Genomic DNA, 18,282 nt, shown 5'->3' on the forward strand with positions numbered 1-18,282 from the left:
GTTTTAAGAGGTAGTTTTAATCCCCTGCCCTATTATATACTAGGGGCTTACAGAGGAGGTCATGCTAATCACAGGGGGACCCCAACACATAGTGTGCCCTAGTGTATGTAGGTGTTTTCACTGTACTCTGAGTGTCTTTTAACATAGCACTGGCTCTAGGACTGGTTAGTCAGACTCAGTTACCACCAGTATCCGTCTGAAAAAGTTGAGGGTACAGGATGATTTTGCAACAAGGCTTGTTTCTGCTCTTCTGTTTGTTCTTTCTGCACGTTATACTTCTTCCTGCACTTTTCTTCGTCTTTGAGGACTTCTGTTGCTTCTTTCTGCATTTCTTTTTTTTCTTTCTGTGCGTTTTTCCTTCTTTCTTCACATGTCCTATCTCTGTAGGCATAGCTAGAAATTAGCATTTAAAAAACCTTTGAAATTCACTGAAAAAAACATAGGTTTCAGGCACGTTATAGCTAGGAATTAGCATTTAAAAAACCTTAGAAATTCACTGAAAAAACCATAGGTTTCAGGGGCGTTATAGTTAGCTGGACTTTTCACTCGTACAAAACCATAGAAATTCCCCCGTTATAGTTAGTTCAGCTAACTATAACTCGCGCGCCCGCAATGCACTGCTGATGACGTCACATATTACATCACTCATGACATGGTCAGTGACATCACTCATGACATCACTGATGACATCACTGATGACATCATCCTTGTGATAGAGTGACAGACCTCCTCTCCCCCTAATATATCCTTTGATACACACATTCAAAAATAGAAATTAAAATTTTCAAAACAATGGACATACCAATACCAGTTACAACAACCTATTCAGTAATTGTAAGATCCACATCCACATCCACTCATTCACCAACAGTCCTGTACAGTCACTCATACATGTACTCACTCATCATATGTACTCATACACCTATACATCCTGTTACACAACGCCACTCATCCATAAAGTTACTCACACACATAGTCACTCATGCTAATAAAGAATCAAACATCCGTTTACCTGCATATACAGTTATACACACACCACCACACTTACTTCTACAGAAACTTACACATACTTAGTCTTTTTAACAATCACTTATAGAAACACATACTTATTCATACAGGAACTCTTTCAATCTCTCACTCTCACATATACTCACTTATATACACCAATAGTCACATATACTAGTTTAAAACATATGTAGTTACTCATAGATACACTATTGAGACAGTCATTCACTCACTAACACATCCATGCACACACTCATCCACCCATACAGTCCTGCACACATGCTGTCTTCAACACATACAAACAGTGAGTCACTCATTCGTGCACCTATGCACTACGTAATTCCCCCACCGAACCATACAGACATCAGACACTTATACTGATACACAAAAAAACAACTAATAGCCTATATAGACACTCATGTAGCTACTCACCAACCCATGCAGCCACTTATACACAAAGTGAGAGACTGATACAGATATTTACATATTTAAACATTACTCACTAAGCCATGTATTCACTAAGATACACGTAATCAGTTATACAATCAATTTTTCAAAAACAAATCATCCATATAGACACTTATATACCCATTTATTCTTCCATCGACCTTGAGATATACATATATAAAACATATGTAATTTTCAGACAAACACACATTCAATGGATGATGTCATCAGTGATGTCATGAGTGATGTCACTGACCATGTCATGAGTGATGTAATATGTGACGTCATCAGCAGTGCATTGCGGGCGCGCGAGTTATAGTTAGCTGAACTAACTATAACGGGGGAATTTCTATGGTTTTGTACGAGGGAAAAGTCCAGCTAACTATAACGCCCCTGAAACCTATGGTTTTTTCAGTGAATATATATATACATTTATATTACATATATGTGTTTTCTTTCTAACTTCAGCCCTGCCGAGTCCTGTAATTGCTGCCAGCAACATTTTTCTCATGTCCCTGAGCCAATCGACAGGCTGTAAACTTTGTTCAAGGGACTTTCACGAGAATCCCCTTTTGTTAGAAGCACGAAGATGCCAAAGAATTTTGAGGTTTATGGTTGTACTTAATGCCTATCTATTGTGTGAATAATGTTCCCTCCTCATTCCTTCTTCCTTGTAATGTCTACTTGTTTCTTTTTTTACTGTTATATCTTTTTGTGTTTCTTCGAACAAAGGGGTATGAGTGTAGTGGAGTTAGTTACTCATTATAGATTTTCTGTTTTCTTTATAGAATGTGTAGTATTTTGGGTTCTGTAGGCTTGATGTATCTGGTGCTGTAATTCTTGGAGCAGCTGTGAAAGGGGCTGTGGCCGGAGGGTATGTGGGAACTTTCTTCCTTTGACCAAAGCTGTTCAAGTGAATAAAGGTGCTAACATCTACAGAGTTGTGGATATCTTCGCTGCAAAGCCTTAGTAACAGCTCTCTCTTCCAAAGAAAGTGAAACGATTTCTTTCAGAAAGCGACATCAGAACTATTGCCACAACAGAATGGTAACTCCATGACCTCTATGACTCCACTTTTGACTCTCTTATGAGCATCAGCATGCTGCAGCATGTCTCATCTAGGTCTCAAGAAATATGATCACATCACCATGATCCTGATGGAGCTCTAGAGGGTCCCCTAGCTGGTCGGCACCATCTTCAAAAACATCATATACAAAGCCATTGTGACAAGAACCTCTGCTTATCTGGCAGGACACCATCATGTTGGAGACTAAGAAATGTAAAAAAGCAAACAAAAATGGCAGCAGGACTTTTACATCTATGAAGCAAACACAAGGAGATGATGGGCGGAGTGCTGAAACTTTTCAGACACTCGCCCCCAGTCACAGATCTGGTTGAATCCATCATCGTTCTTTAGCTCACTTCGCCACCTCAGTTCAGACCCAGCTATATGCAAATCAGTCTTGACCCTGTGCCTCATGGGAACAGTCGAGCCCGAACTGCCAAGCCAGGTCTTCCCTGAACCGGAAACAAGCAACCTGGGACCGATTTCGGGGTAACACCCCTCATCCACTAGGCTAGCTTGAATCCAGTGACAAAGTGAGCAAGGGACATCTGTGCACATAGGAACAGTATCCCTGTAGTCATCAGGATAGCTAAAAAAAGCTGTTCCAATTTAGGAAATAATTGAAGATGCATATCTTTGAAGAAGTCTCTACCATCACAAAGCAGTAACAGTATACTTCTGTGCCTAGAACTCAGCTACGTCTGCTATCACTCGTTAACTGTATGTTTGCTTTTGACCCTGTACAGCGCTCCACTACCTGTTTAGGTTCGCGCCTTGCAAATATCACATACATAGTTACATATATCAATGGCACTTTCTTTAACCCAGGGAAGGCCTAAAGCACATATGTCAGCAGTGAGTGTTTTTATTAATCACCTTTATTTTTCATTTTACAATAACAACACAGTGGGTGCACATTTACCAGTGAGCGGGCAGTGTGGGTCCAAGAGCAGTTTACATAATAGAGGAAAAGACAGCAGGGTAGGCAATTTCCATTGAGCCAGAGGCCTGGGGGCAATCTCCTCAGGGGTTCCGTCCCTCTACTGTTCTTCTCCGAGGTGTGTTGTTCGCTCTTAGCCCCCTCAGTTGTCAGCAGTAAGTATTTAACTCATAAAACCATCAAGTAAAAAATAAAAAGAATCTATGAAATGTCAGCGTTACTGTAAATGTTTTATTCTGTACCTTTACCAAAGGCATTGCTCTTACTATACCTCCAGGTGCACCTTCTGGTCCTAGATCCTTTATCATTAGATCTTCCTTTACCACCCCTGTGCCAACTGAGAGTCTTATAATTTCCTTCTGGTCACCCTACCACTGGAATGCCTCCAGCTCGACCTCAGATTGCAAACCCACAACGATCTGGTTCTCTTTGACTCTCCGCCTCTAAGGGCGTGAGAGGATGTTCACATTTGTTGTTGCTGTCGTTGTTATGCCAGTCCCTCTCTGCACCTGAAGTCCCACCTAAGCCATTACTCGGTCCTGGTGTGCTCTTGTTCATAAGCTTTTGCATAAATGTTCACACTTGCTGAGTTGTATCTGGTCGAGCATTGTTGGTGTTTTATGACCTACACTTTATTGTGGATCCAATTCGTAATGGCGAATGAAAGGACCAAACCTGAAACTGTTGCATGTTGAATCCAAAGTCTTTATGCTTTCTGAGTTATTTTGTTTCATGACTAGAATACATTGTAGCCAACAAAATGAATACATTGCTGTATTGAATTAATGATTGTGTTTTTTGTTCTTGAAAGGCGAAGGTGACCTTTACAACGTGACTAAAGAAGCAGCGAAAATGAAAAACATTTCCCCCAGAAGAAATGGCGCAACTACAAAAGAAAATATCGACGTGAAATTAACAGTGCTTAACTATATTGATACAAACAATGTCGTTATCTTTAGTAAAACAACCTGCAACCGTTGCAAAAAGGTACAGTATCCTATTGATTTCCTACTTTTCCACAGTGGCTCTCATTAGAGTGAAGTTCCTAGTGCTCCCATTGTCCTGATTCTTTTTAACCCCTTCGACGCTCATGACGGAACGGTTCCGTCATGAGCGTCGGTTGAGCTGTGCTCATGACGGAACCGTTCCGTCATGACCACGCCCGCGCAAGCAGCGCTCAGCACAGCGGGGGAATCCGCCCCGCATGGAAGGGGTTAAACGTAAATAGAAAGGGGGAAGAATTTGTTGACAAATCTGTATTTACTTTAGAAATGGAAAAAGAGTATAGGAGGTCGTCCTTTGTCACACTTTGCGGTGTCAATAGTGAATGCCAGGCCAGTAGCTGTGCAGACTGACTGCAGCAGAAGTTCAAAACAAGCATTTGCAATGCAATAGGTCTCGCATTACTGAAAGTTTGAGCTATTGACGTTGCTAATAATAATGTAACGCTAATAGCTCAAACTTTCAGTAATGCGAGACCTATTGCACTGCAAGGCAATCACGGCACTCGTGCTTTAGCTTAAGAGGTTTACAGCTAAAGCGAGGGTGCACAATTGTAACAAAAGTAAACAAATAAAAAACAGATGGCGGTTGCATGATTTTTTTTCTATTTCTTTACTTTTGAAGCAATCACAGCACTCACGCTTCAACTTAAGATGTTTAGTGCTAAAGCGCGGGTGCTGCCATTGTAACAAAAAAACCAAATAGAATAAAAATGGCAGCTGCATGCTTTTTTTCTATTTATTTACTTTTGTTAACAATGGCGGCACTGCTCTTTAGCTTTAAACATATTAAGGTAAAGCGTGGGTGCTTCAAAAGTAAAGAAATATTAATAATGCAACGCCAGTGGCTCAGACTTTCAGTAATGTGAGAGCCCCTGCATTGAAAAGCAATAGTGGCACCTGCGCTTTAGCTTGAGATGTTTAAAGCTAAAGTACAGGTGCTGCCATTTTAACAAAAGCGAATAAGCAGAAAAAAGGCATGTGGTCGCATTTGGTGCCACAAATAACAAAAGGAAGGAGCAGATACCAATATGCCAGCTGAGGCATGCCGCGCTGGGTACATAAAAAAAAAGTGTTGTGGGAGAAACTCATGTAACAAAATATTGCTCCGAGGCTGTAATTAAACCATACCGAGTAAATTCCATGTAACAGGGGGTGTCCTCATGAGAGGTTACAAGAAAAGAAAAGGAGGTATTAAAGAGGGACTACTAAGCCTATTGACCAATGAAATCCACCATTTACAAAGGACAATGACAGGAGCTAATTAAAAAGATGGGTGGAAAGTGGGCGGGGCTTCATGCTCATGTCCTGAATACAGCATGTCTTAAAGAGACAGCACAAGAACTGCCTTGGTGAGACCTAAAACCAGAAAAGATTATTTAATAATGCTCAAATAGTTTCAGATGTGCGTGCATGTGTGTGTACTGCAATACACTGGCAATGCCAATAGGTTTCAACTTTAAAAGGTGAGTGTTTACTGACAGACTTTGCATTGATACTGTGCATCAGCACATGTGTATGTGTACACTGTGAAGCACAGCAACGTTTTGTGTTTTACCTTTCCTACATGGCTGACAACATGTCTAAATGGTAGCCTAAAAATAACAGATAAAATGCATGAAGTATTTAATTGTGTGGTGAGAGGTCTGATAAACCTTGGAAGCTGTCGATCCATTGGGAACAATTTTCTTTTTAAATAATGTAGAGCGAGACGTGTACGATTGGGAGAGAAATAATATGAGGAGGATGAGCGGTGGAAGAAGGTGGGATTGCAATATATGAAAAGAGCACGAGGTCCAGTGCTCGCCCAACAAATTTTTTTTTTAAAGCACAAATGTATGTAACTGCATGTGTGGAATCACTTTTTAAAGTAGCCCACATTTGCAAAATGCTGTGAGTTGATATCAATGCGGAGGAACAACCCTGTCAGCAAATAACTTAAACTAGCTGAACCACAGTAGCAAGAGGTTGGCTAAATGCCTCTTTCTATATCTTCATGTGTATTATGTGTGGTGTGTGCTGTGTAATGAAATAAGCTCTCACCAGACAAGGCTCACTGTAGGTGAGATCTAAAAAGTGAGTATTGTTGTGTTATATAAAGCTGTACCCTTATACCAATATCTTCTCACATTCTTCCAACAAGAAGATCTAGGCATCTGCTCGTTAGTAGCCATCTTGAGTTTCATTTATGCCCTGTGCTCTTGCCTCTGCTCACTGCATTATAGAAAATCTATTAAAAAAAGTAAACAATTAAGTGAATTTAGCATTATATGTTCCAATATCTCAGGCAGTGAAGTGCTGATCTGTAGAAATTATAAATATGTTTGCTACGTGCTATATTTGTGCATTTAAACATGTATTAGACTTTAGTGGGCTTAAAAGAGTTTTTCTTTTCTTTCACACTAGTTTTAAAGATTAGTTTAGATGTTGTATGTGCCTCTGAAAATCTGTTTTATCAATACAAATGCTTAATAGGTGAGCACTAATCCTACCTGGAGAAATAAAGCTTTCTATCATGCCCTACCTCGAACCTTAGTTGGAGGGCCAGCGCCCTTCGAACAGACAAACCAACTGTCGTATCGTTATCGGTGAAGCACGACAGGAGTCGGTTGCTGGAGTCAGGTATCTTTGCTTACAGCGTAAGGCCACATGTCCTGCCTCATGCCCTGGTCTTGGCTTTCTGCCCGTCCCCCACCCCTTGACCGGAAGTGGTGTCCGGTTCCTTGCCCCCCTCCCCACCAGTCGGGTTCAGGGTCCTAGTGCCCTGTGCCCAGGTCACGACATCTCTCCCTTTGTTGCAGAAATGACAGGGAGATTGTTGATGCCAAATAGTTGGAGAGAGAGAGAGAGAGAGAGAGAGAGAGAGAGAGAGAGAGAGAGAGAGAGAATGTGTCCTCCTTACATTTCTTCAATCAGTCTCTTTGGTCTTTTGCCCTCTCTTCTTTGACGTGTTTCTCCTTTGTCCATCTGCTCGTCCTCATCCTGTCTCATGCCTGCGTCTCCTGTTGCGACATCTCTTCCGTCTTCATCCATGATCTTGAATTCCTTGAAGTGTGAGCTGTTTCGTGTGATATGGTAGCGTCCTGCTGATGCTGTTATCATGGGCCCCTTTACCTCGGTCACCGTCAACGGCTCCTTTGAGAACAGGCTGTCCGATTTTCTTAGCTGCTACTGCCGCACCACCACGGTATCCCCTTGCTTGAGGTGCGCAGGAGTGGCATGTCTCCTTGTATCGGCATATGCCTTCATTTTCTCTTTGGCCTCTTGGTCTTTGATGGCGATCCTGCTCTGCTCTGGCGTTGTTGTTGCTTCCATCTGCGGTAGCCTCGTCCTGCTTGATCTGCCCAGAACTAGCTCGGCGAGACACCGTCCTGTGGAGCTGTGAGGGGTGTTCCAATAGTCCCTTAGTACTTGACACAGAGCCTGTCCTATTGATATCTGCGCCAGCTTTGCTCTTTGGACAGCCTTCTTTATGTTCCCCATAAATCTTTCCACCATGCCATTGCTTGTGGCCACAGAGGCGTTATTTTCCTGTGATGGATCCCTAAGTAGTCCATACATTTTCGAAATTCTTCCCCTGAGAATGGCGGGCCATTGTCTGTCTTTAGTGTTTGTGGGGAACCCCACGCCGCAAATACATCGTCCAGAGTAGGCAGTGTTGCGCTTGCTGATGTTGACGATACTTGTCGCACGATGGGAAACCTGGAGAATTCATCAATTATCATGAGCAGGTAGTTTCCCGTTTCCAGAGGCCCGTAGAAGTCTGCTGCCAGTTCGGTCCACACTGCCCGCAGGAGCTCTGACATTTGTAACGGTTCCGGTTTTGCTGGCTGCCCCGTCATTTGGCAGTTTGTGACGGTGGCCTCCACCATATTGTCCAACCCCGGGAACCACACTTTCTCCCGTAGCAGTTTCTTTGTTGCCACCATGCCTCTGTGTGATTCGTGTGCCAAGTTTACAGTCTGTCTCCGCAGAGCTCTTGGCATCACTATTCTTGTTCCTCTCATTATTATTCCATTTTTGGTCTCTGATAGCTCTTCATGAATCTTTTTGAATGCCAGCATTTCCTCTTTGATCACTTCATTTTCCATGATGCTATTGTTATTGACATGCCTCTCTCTGTTGTCTTGTTACCATTTTGACCGCCTGCATTGTGGCGTCCCTCTCTGTTTCGAGCTCCAACTCTGCCACCGTTATTGAAGCTGGAGTCTTTTGTTTTAGTACAAAGTTCAGGTATTCCTCCGCTATTGATGTTGCCTCATTTGTCTGGGGCAAAGGGTGCTGTGACATGTAGTCCGCTGAGTTGTGTTCTTTCCCTGGTTTGTACACGATCTTGAAGTTGTAGTCCATCAGCCTTATGCCCCATCTCTCAATTCTAGGTGGTATTTTTGCGTTGGGATTTTCATAGATCGTTACTAGGGCCTGATGATCTGTTATAATGGTGAATGGTTTCCCATATATGAACATGTGATAGTGTTCACATGCCCATACTACTGCAAGGCTTTATTTTTCCGGCTGTGAGTATGGCCTCTCAATTTCGGACAGGCTTTTGCTTGCGTATGCCACTATATTTCTTGGGGACTCTTTACCTAGCCTATGTTGTGCTAGGGTCGCTCCTAGCCCCACCGGGCTGGCGTCCACCATAAATTCTGTGCACAGCAGGAGATCGAAGTACGCAAGATGGTCCACCGCTATCATCTGATGGCCTCAAATGCTTTGTTGCATTTTTCTGTCCACATGAATGTCTGGCCTTGTTTCGTTAGCTCTCTCAGCAGTGTGCTTACCGTGGCAAAGTCTTTTATGTATCTCGCGCAGTAACTGGCGAGCCCAAAGAATGACCTCACTTCTGCAACGTCGCTCGGAGGTTTAGCTTTTTCCAGCGTCTCCACTTTGCTGCGATCTTGTCGCATCCCTTTTTTAGAGAAGATGTGTCTGAAGAATACCAGTTTGTTGCTTCCCCTTTTTCGCACTTGTCTTCATTCAGCGTTAGACCTGCCTGTTTCAGTTGGGAGCGTACGTCCTGCAATGCTTTGTCATTCTCGTCATCTGTTCAACCAAATACCAAAATGTCATCACTGTAGTTGAGGCTGTTTTTTACCGGCCTTATGAGTTGCCGTATTGTTTCTTGAAATATTTCTGCCGCCGATGAGATGCCAAAACTCAGCCGCTTGTAGCGAAATAGACCCATGTGCGTGGACAATGTCGTAATGTACCTTGACTGTGGGTCAAGCTCTAGCTGATGATATCCTTTGCACAGGTCCAGCTTTCAGAATCGGCATGTGCCAGTTAGGCAGCTGATCATGTCGTTGAGGTCCGTCTGCCGGCTCTATGATATCCTGACTTAGCAATGCTTGTATTTCCTCCTCTATTTGTGGTTGCAAGTGTATCGGCACTCACCTGTGATGTTGAGCTACTGGTTTCACTGCTTCATTGATGTGCAGTTTTATTTGCCGTCCTTTTAGTTTCCCTAGTCCATGTAGGATACTTGGATAATCTTGCAGGATATTGTTCTTCTCTGACATGTGGTATGTCATTGCGAGGAGGCCCATCATCTGCGCTGTGACGTTACTCAGTAAGCATGGTGCTGGAATGTCACCCTTCAGTACATGTATGTCTTCTTTGCTTGATCTGTCTTTCTATATCAGTGTCTTTGTAAATTTCCCCATGTTGATCACTGGTTTTTTCGATCCCCACGTGAATACGTCAACCGTCGATGGCACTAGCGCCGGCTTTATTTCCATCTTTTTATATTCTGATACACACATAATGTTGCATGTGGCGCCGCTGTCTAACACGAAGCGTGTTTTGTGTTGTCCCACATCTATGTTCACCGTCGCTGTCTTTTTTACTTGATGTTTCTCTATTAGGTGGATGCTTTCTCGCCCTTTGTCTTCTTCTGCAGAAGCAACTTCGGACATCAAGTATAGTCGTCCTACATTCTCTTGTACCGCTTCTCCATCAGATTCAGTTGACGAGCTGCGGTTTGCCGTTTCCATGTGCCTGGCATATCTGTTGTCTTCCAGGTCGTCCTCTCTCACTTCTGAATTGTGTGCCCAGACACGCGCTTGCAAAATGATTGCTCCTGTTGCACTTTCTGCATGTCTGACCCAATGCCGGGCACGCGCCGGTGTGTGGGAACTCAAGTCCGCATCTGTAGCATGTTTTTTCATGTTGTTTCCTTGGCGGTTGCTCATTCTTCTCTTTCTTCTAGTTGTTCATGCGGCTGCTTCCGACTATGCGGTTTGCTTATTCTATTTGCCTCTCTTTACCCAGCTCCATCTGCTTTGCTTGCGCCGTCGCCCTTGCTTCTGCCCTGGCCATCGTTAGAATTTTCTCCAGCGAAGTCGGCTCTTTCAGAATTCGTGTGCGGAATTCCATTGACCGACATCCTCAATGATGCGCAGGCGAATTGCTCGTTCGTTGTCGAACTTGTCAAATTCGCAGTGTGTGACCAATTTGCGCAGTCTTGTCGCAAAGTCGTCAAGGGACTCGTCTGTGTGCTGAAATGCAAGTGCGAAGGTGTATCTTTCAAAATCAATGTTTCTTTGCGGATCAAATCCGTCTGAGAGGCACTTTATTAGCCCTTTATATGTTGCCGTTTGGTCATCAGGGAATGTGACTAGTAGGTCGTCTACTTCATCCCCTACGAGGTTTAAAAATAAATCTAGCTGCTTAGCGTCTGCTACATCTGTGGCGCGCATGTATCGTTCGAACTTGTGAACCCATCGCTCCCATCTGATGCCTACTTGTGGTTTGGATAGGTTGAATGGAAGGGGTCTACGGTACTGAGCGCTGGGTTTTTCACTCGCTTGTTCAGTCATTGTGGGCCTGTGGCACTTCTTTTTGTTTTTCTGTGTTTTCCTTTCCTTATCCTACCTCCTTTTTTATTGTCTCTTTGTTTTGCGCAGCTTTTCTTCTTCTTTATGCTTTGTTTCTGCTGTTTCCGCACTTTTACTTGTTTTCTGTCTTTCCTGACTTTAAACTGCTTTATTCTTTTTTTTCTCTTTCTTATTGTCTCTTTGTTTTGTTAGTGCACTTTGTCTTCTTCTTTCGTCCTTATTGTCTCTTTTTTTTGCACTTTATCTTCTATTTTTCTTTCTTTCCTGACCTTAAAATGGCCGCCGGGCCTTTCTCGCTCCTTATTGGCTGATTTTGCCTGGTTTCAAAATGGCCGCTCAAGTCTCGCGAGATCGCGGGGACCTTGTGAGTTCCCGCCTGACTCAAAGATGGCCGCTGGGCCTTCTGCGACGCTTATTGGCCGCTTTCGCTTGACCCTAGGATGGCCGCCTTCTTCTCGCGAAATCTCGCGCGGGATTTCTTTTTGTTTGCTCACGCATGCGCTTTCTTCTGATATTCTTACCGGCTTGCAGTCACGGCCGGGTTGCTCCTTTCTTTTCTTTACTCGCTGTTGTTGTTGCGGCCGGGGTGGGTTCCCGCGCCGTTTCTCCGCTCCTTGAACCGCTGCACTTGAACCAGGGTGGGCTCCTGGCTTCTCTTCCTTTGCTCCTGGAGCGCCAGGACACACGCGCCGATTCTGCCTTCCTTCGTCGCCAGTTGTCGTATCGTTATCGGTGAAGCACGACAGGAGTCGGTTGCTGGAGTCAGGAATCTTTATTCTTTGCTTACAGCGTAAGGCCACATGTCCTGCCTCATGCCCTGGTCTTGGCTTTCTGCCCGTCCCCCACCCCTTGACCGGAAGTGGTGTCCGGTTCCTTGCCCCCCTCCCCACCAGTCGGGTCCAGGGTCCTTGTGCCCTGTGCCCAGGTCATGACACCAACCATCTAAAGAGGGACGGGCAGCCTCACGATCCAACCACCCTCTTTTTTTTTTGCAAATCTGTTTTTATTGGTTTGTAGTTTTGGTAAAAGAATACATGTTACGGCAGCATACTTTACACACAGTGATTCATAAGCATATACAGATTGGCAAGCCGTGCCGGCAGTCAAGAGAGTATAACCTGCTGTCGGGTTATGCGCCAACCACCACCCGCTAAGGAGCCGGCTACATTGTCCTTATCAGTTCTGGTGTTGTCTCTTGAGAAGGGGCCATCGCCACCACCTACCAGCCACTGAGCCATACATGGAAACTTATATCGCCCACACAACTTAGGCGTCAAAAAAGACAGAGAAGTTACATACAATGCAAAAGAAGAACCCATAACAGAGGCAGCGTGAACAGTGATTCACATAGTTTGCTCCTTCCCCCTTCCTACCCCGACCAACCACCCTCTTTTGAACTACTTCTCCCTCACATACCAGGACCTGCTTCATATGTGGAGACACCTTCAAAAAGTAGTTGTCTTTTCTAAAAGGTTTGCCTACTCCAATCTGCTACAGTATGTTCGAGGAACATGGCCAAAAAACAGCACCTAGATTTGATAACATCTACAGTGTGGCACTACACCATCCAATAAGCTTTCAGGAAAATAGAGCACGAAAGAGCACCTAGGAGAAAAATAAAAACAAATTAGATAAAATGGGGAGGGAAGAATATTTGAAATGAGCCATGTGAACCAATTGTGCCAAACACAACAAGACAACAAGATCACAATTCCATCATAGATGGGTGACAATGAATACAAGAATGTAAGGCCAATATGCGCAAACTTGGAATGCCATGTAATATGGAATGAGAGTTATCTTTGCCAATGTTGAGCACTCCATCTCATGGACCAGCAGACCACGTGCTAGACTGAGCAGTATGCTTTTAATTGATGAAAACTATGTTGAGATCCAGTGCTGCAAGGAGATCCCCCAATCATGCAGAAGGAGAGGGGTCACCCGAGGAACCCCAGGACACAACATCCAAATACCGTAGTGGCTGGGAAAAGGGATTCTCAAGGTCACTTATCTGTACACTCTTCGAAGCCAGAGCCCAGAGGCAGAGAGCAACTGCGTTTCGGCTTTCAAAACTTAACAATAATGTATTTTAAAGACAGAATTGGGAAATTGTGGTGTATTACCACAGGTTCAGATTGTCCTATGAGCCTTTAATTTTTAAGTAAACAGGTTCTTTGCTAACATCTGCCAGCGCCTGACCCGGCGCCTTGTTGGTGGTTGTTTATTAGGGCATCTCATTACAAAAACCTCCTTACCAGCTTGGCACATTTTAAAACTGAGATCACTGTGCTTAACAGAACCAGCGCAGAGAGGGGTTACTGGACATAGGAAAGGAGTTGTCTCTCTATGACACCCTTTTCCTTGTGTAACTATGCATCTATTCCTCCTTCTTTGAAGGAAGCATAGAAGGTGTGGTAAAAAGTAGGGAGCTCACTTGCTATTGTCCCCATGATTGTAGGTAGAAGACCTGCATAATTCTGTTGGAAGTGGTGCAGACGGATCTATAAATGAGTTTTAGAAGTCATATATGTGTATATAGCAAATATATATTTTCGCTGAAATAAACAAAGGTTAAAGTGACAGTTAGACATTAGAAAAATATAGTTAGGTGAAAATGTCAGTTAAAACATACCATTTGAAACAAAAAAATGACTGAAATTCCCTCGTAATAGTTAGCTCAAGTAACAATGGGGCATATCAGCAACAACCGGCGATAATTATCGCTAAGCGCACTTAGCGCTAGGATAATTATCGCCGGCTAGCGTGGAATTGTATTGCTGAGATAGCGTGATATTAGCAACGCTTATCTCAAAAGCGATAAAAATCCTAGCGCTAACTGCCTAACGTGAGATTATCGCTGGAAACCCAGCGATAATCTCACGAAATGTGGCGTTAGCTTGTTGATAGGGCCCCACAAACTTAGCCATGATATCCACCTTCCATAGGATATCATGACTAAGTCAGTCCTGAAGCAGGCGTAAGGAAAGTAGCAATAACAGGGGTTATCACTACTTTTCTTGCCGCTATGCTTCATAGCGTGGGGCTTGATGATAGGAGAAATGTCGCTTAGCGACATTTCTCCTGTCATGTTAGGTCAGGAATGCCCACTTTACATCTCATTAGAGATGCAAAGCTGGTCGTTAAGATTTCGTGCGCTACTGCAAGGTTTCACGCGTTAGTGTGAACTTGCTACTTAGGCGATTAAATTATCGCCGATTTTCGGCCGAAAACGGCCGCAAAAGCGGCGATAATTTTCTATCGCCGCCTTGCTGATATGCCCCCATAACTCATGCCCTAAAGTTACTATAATTCCCGCCTTTGCCATGCATGATTGTCATCAATGATGTACCTTCAGATGTTACGGTGATGTTATCAATTATGTCATAGAACATGTCATTAGTAATGTAATATGGGAGGTAATTAGCAGTGCATGGCGAGGGAGTGAATTATATATACTTTAGGACGTGTGTTATAGTCACTTAAGATAACTATAACTGATGAATTTCAGTTTTTTTTTAAAATTTAAAATGGTATGTGTTGGAAACGGGTAGCGTGGTGCAGAGCGGGCGGGCCAAACTCCGGAGGAAATGTGCAAAGCATCCACGCAGTACACACAGGCGACACACAAGGCACACTACAAAAAGAGACACTACACCAGTTTAGGTAAAAGAACTATTGTATTGTCCAAAACCACAAGGTGACAGGTAATCTCTATACTGCGCCAACTGGCGCTGGGTCCAATTTACAGGGGGGAATTATGTACAGGGCAGGGCCAATCGGGCCCCTGCCGGAATCATTGCGATTTAGCAGATACTAAGCGTAAGTCCATTAGCTGCAACCTGCAATAAAATACATCAGGGCATTACGTTGAACATTAGGCCGGCACACCTGTAAAGGAAACCTCACAGCATCACAATATACCTGACCGGCCTGGGCATCCCCTTAGGCAGGAAATTAGGGTAGGCAGTGCACCAATACATCAAACCCTGGCCTCTGAAACTAGCGCTGCACAGAACAAATGACTAGCACTTTAAATCAGGCATCTAAACATAGGGCTACGCCTATCAATCTATTAGCGCTTCAAACAGGGCATGGCAAATAAACATAGCGCGTGAAAACAGGCATCAATACATTACGTATACCTTCTGGCATCATCACTGGGTATAAACGCATCTGCATAGTTCACTCTAGTATGGGGTCTAAACACCCTAGGGCAGGCATGAACTACCTGAGGTCATCCTAGTGTGATGGTAGGCCTGAACATTAGCATAGCAAGCTCTTGGAGCAGTAGACTTTGCAAGCTCCTACAGCGCTTCCCAATGTCAGGGAACCAAGCGCTACCTCTGGTTCTGGCTTGGAGCCTTCTTTGGGGAATATTTCCCCGGGTCCCTTCTTCCCGTGTCCCGCTGTGGGACAGAGTCACACTGGTGCAACGGGGGGGGGCGGGCACCGACAATGTGCCCCGTCGCCCCCTCACTCCCCCGCTTCTAGAAAGGCCCTGTCTATGGCTGTGCTGTGAAGGGGAGCCTTTGCTCCTGAAAGGGGCTCCCAGGCTCTGAGGCCGGCTCGTTGCAGCTGCCCGCTGACAGGTGGGGCAGCTGTGCAGGCTCCGGGCACCAGGGGCGGGCACCGGCAATGTACCCCGTTGCCCCCCCCCCTCCTCCAACTCCTGGGCTTCGTTGCCGCTGCCCTCTGTCAGACGGGGCAGCGGGGAGGACCAGTCCGGGCACTGGGGGCGGGCACCGGCAATGTGCCCCGACACACCCCCACCGAGCAAAACCCCAGGCCCCACTCACCAGTTCGCTGGAGAGCTCCTTGGGCCCCCGGACTCCCTCCAGCAGGGGACAGGCACCGATCGTTGCCTCGGCAGTCCCCTGCTCCTTCAGGACTCTTCCCTCGCTGTGCTTGCGGGGCTCTCGTCACCTCGCGAGGGCCCCGCCCACCAAGACAGCGGTCGGGTCTTCGCCCGGGCCCCCTCCGGGGACCCAGGGCTTCTTCCGCGGGGCTCTCCTTTCCTCCCGGGGAGCCCCCACCGCCACGTGAACACCTCTTCGCCAGAGGGGAGGCGGGGTAGGCTCCCGCTCTCCCCGGACTTCTCCTCCTAGGTGGCCTCCTGGCGTCACGGGGGCGCGGCCGACGACGCGGCCAGCGCCCTGGTTGCTGGGCAACACGCACTCGCGCGGCCCAGGCCCGGCACCTCCTTCCCCCAGCGCCCGGGCGGCGGCGGTGATTTTTGGTCAGTTTCTCTTCGCGGGGGCAATGCGGGGTAGGCTCCCGTTTCTTAATTCAGCGCCAATACGGGGTAGGCTCCCGTGGTCTAACTCCACACACCGCGTGGCGGCACACACACGGGGTAGGCTCCTGATGTCGTGAATAAGCACCGAGGCAGCTGGCACTCGCGCCGACGGCGATATCACGCGGGGTGGGCTCCCGCTGGCCTCCTCAGTAGGCTGGCACACGGGGTAGGCTCCCGCTGTGTCTTTCAGCGCCCAGCTCTCCCTGGCCACACACTCCTCACCTCCTTTGGGCCACGAGATGTAGCGCTTTGCAGGCGCTAGGCGGTCCCACCAGCTTTAGGGGCAGTGCACAGTCACTTCCAAGATAGCGCTCACCAAACCTAGCGCTCTCCTTCCAGGGGCTTGTAAGTAGCGCTCTCCTTCCAGGGGCTTGTAAATAGCGCTCTCCTTCCAGGGACTTGTAAATAGCGCTCTCCTTCCAGGGAGCTGTAAATAGCGCTCTCCTTCGAGGGAGCTTGTAGATAGCGTTCTCTGGTCCCTGCCCCTTGATTGAGGGTTTCTTGAGGGGGGGGGAGTTGCGTTGGGGGCTGCAGACGGACTACTCAGTCTCTGCCTGTCATCCCTGGATTCTCCTCTCGCCGGGCCAGATCAGTGGGTAGTTCAGGATCCCTCACTCACTTAAAGGGCAGTGCCTAAACCCTGTCACCTTCAGAGGCATAGGTCCCTGACTGATCCTACCGCCTAAACTCCTGCGAGGGCTTCTCCAGGTTTGCGTTGCCCCAACTATATCTTTCCCTCGCCCTGTGGACAGTAGGGGGGGTAGGTAGGCTCAGGGCCAGCACACAGGCCTATGTGGCGGTAACCCCTGGCAGCAGGTCCCCTCTCTCCCAGGTCTACCCTCTGACTGACTGCATGGCAACCCAGCTCCTCCCTTTAGACGCCCCTCACCCCACCTTCCAGACAGTGCCAGAAGCTTCTAGAAGCGTCTGGGGAAACTGGCTCTAACTGGCCTAGGGGGAGGGGTAGAGCACCCTGGGTGCCAGGCTTCCCTCCAAAAGCTGGGGCTGCTGGGAAATAACGCCTAGACTGTCAACCCAGCTCAGTCAAACGGCGCAACCACACAGCTTTGGCATCCATCTTAAATTACATTTTTAAAATGGGGAAACTCAGTCTGCACACATTCAGTCTTTCCATTTACACATTTATTTTCCCAGAAAAGCGAAAAATTTCTGGAAAAAGGGCCAAGTCCAACACAACCCCCTTCCAGCCAAAAGCCAGGGTAGACCGATCAATGCCTTGATGGGCTTCCCTGCTTAGGGTGAGAAAAGGTGGACGCAGGCCCGCAACTGCAGGAGCACCCGCAGGTTCTCCTCCACTCTGGAACCCGAAGGTTCCCTCTCTCAAACCTTCCTCGACCGACTGAGCCACCACCCGGGGGTTCCCTAGCTGGTTGTGGCCAAGACTGGCCCCTAGGCCACCCAGATGTCTCTGGCCCTTGCGGTCTCACAGAGTGGGGGGTAGTAACCCCAGGCCCGTAGTACCCGTTGACCACTCTCCTCCTCCTCCTTCTTGCAGTTCCGAACTGCCACTGGTACTCACACCTGGGGTCCGCACCCTCAGGCTGACCAGCCATCAGGGGCGAGGCTCTCCTCCCCCTACCTCTCCTTCTGGGGTTCCTCACCCTACTCCCATGCGAGGCACCCTCAGACCACCACTCTCTCGCCAGTCCAGGGCCTTGACCCTTCAA

General features: G+C 46.5%; 1 protein-coding gene across 1 annotated transcript in view; it reads left to right on the forward strand.

Moving 5' to 3' along the window:
* Window positions 1–18,282, forward strand: part of TXNRD1 (thioredoxin reductase 1) — a 223,767-nt gene that overhangs the window by 43,151 nt on the left and 162,334 nt on the right. Inside the window, exon 2 of the mRNA XM_085653257.1 lies at window positions 4,270–4,445. Coding sequence (XP_085509383.1) covers window positions 4,270–4,445 — 176 coding nt within the window. The remainder of the gene's footprint in view (window positions 1–4,269; window positions 4,446–18,282) is intronic.

Source organism: Triturus cristatus, chromosome 4_1, assembly GCF_964204655.1.
Source record: "Triturus cristatus chromosome 4_1, aTriCri1.1, whole genome shotgun sequence".
Lineage (NCBI taxonomy): Eukaryota > Metazoa > Chordata > Amphibia > Caudata > Salamandridae > Triturus > Triturus cristatus.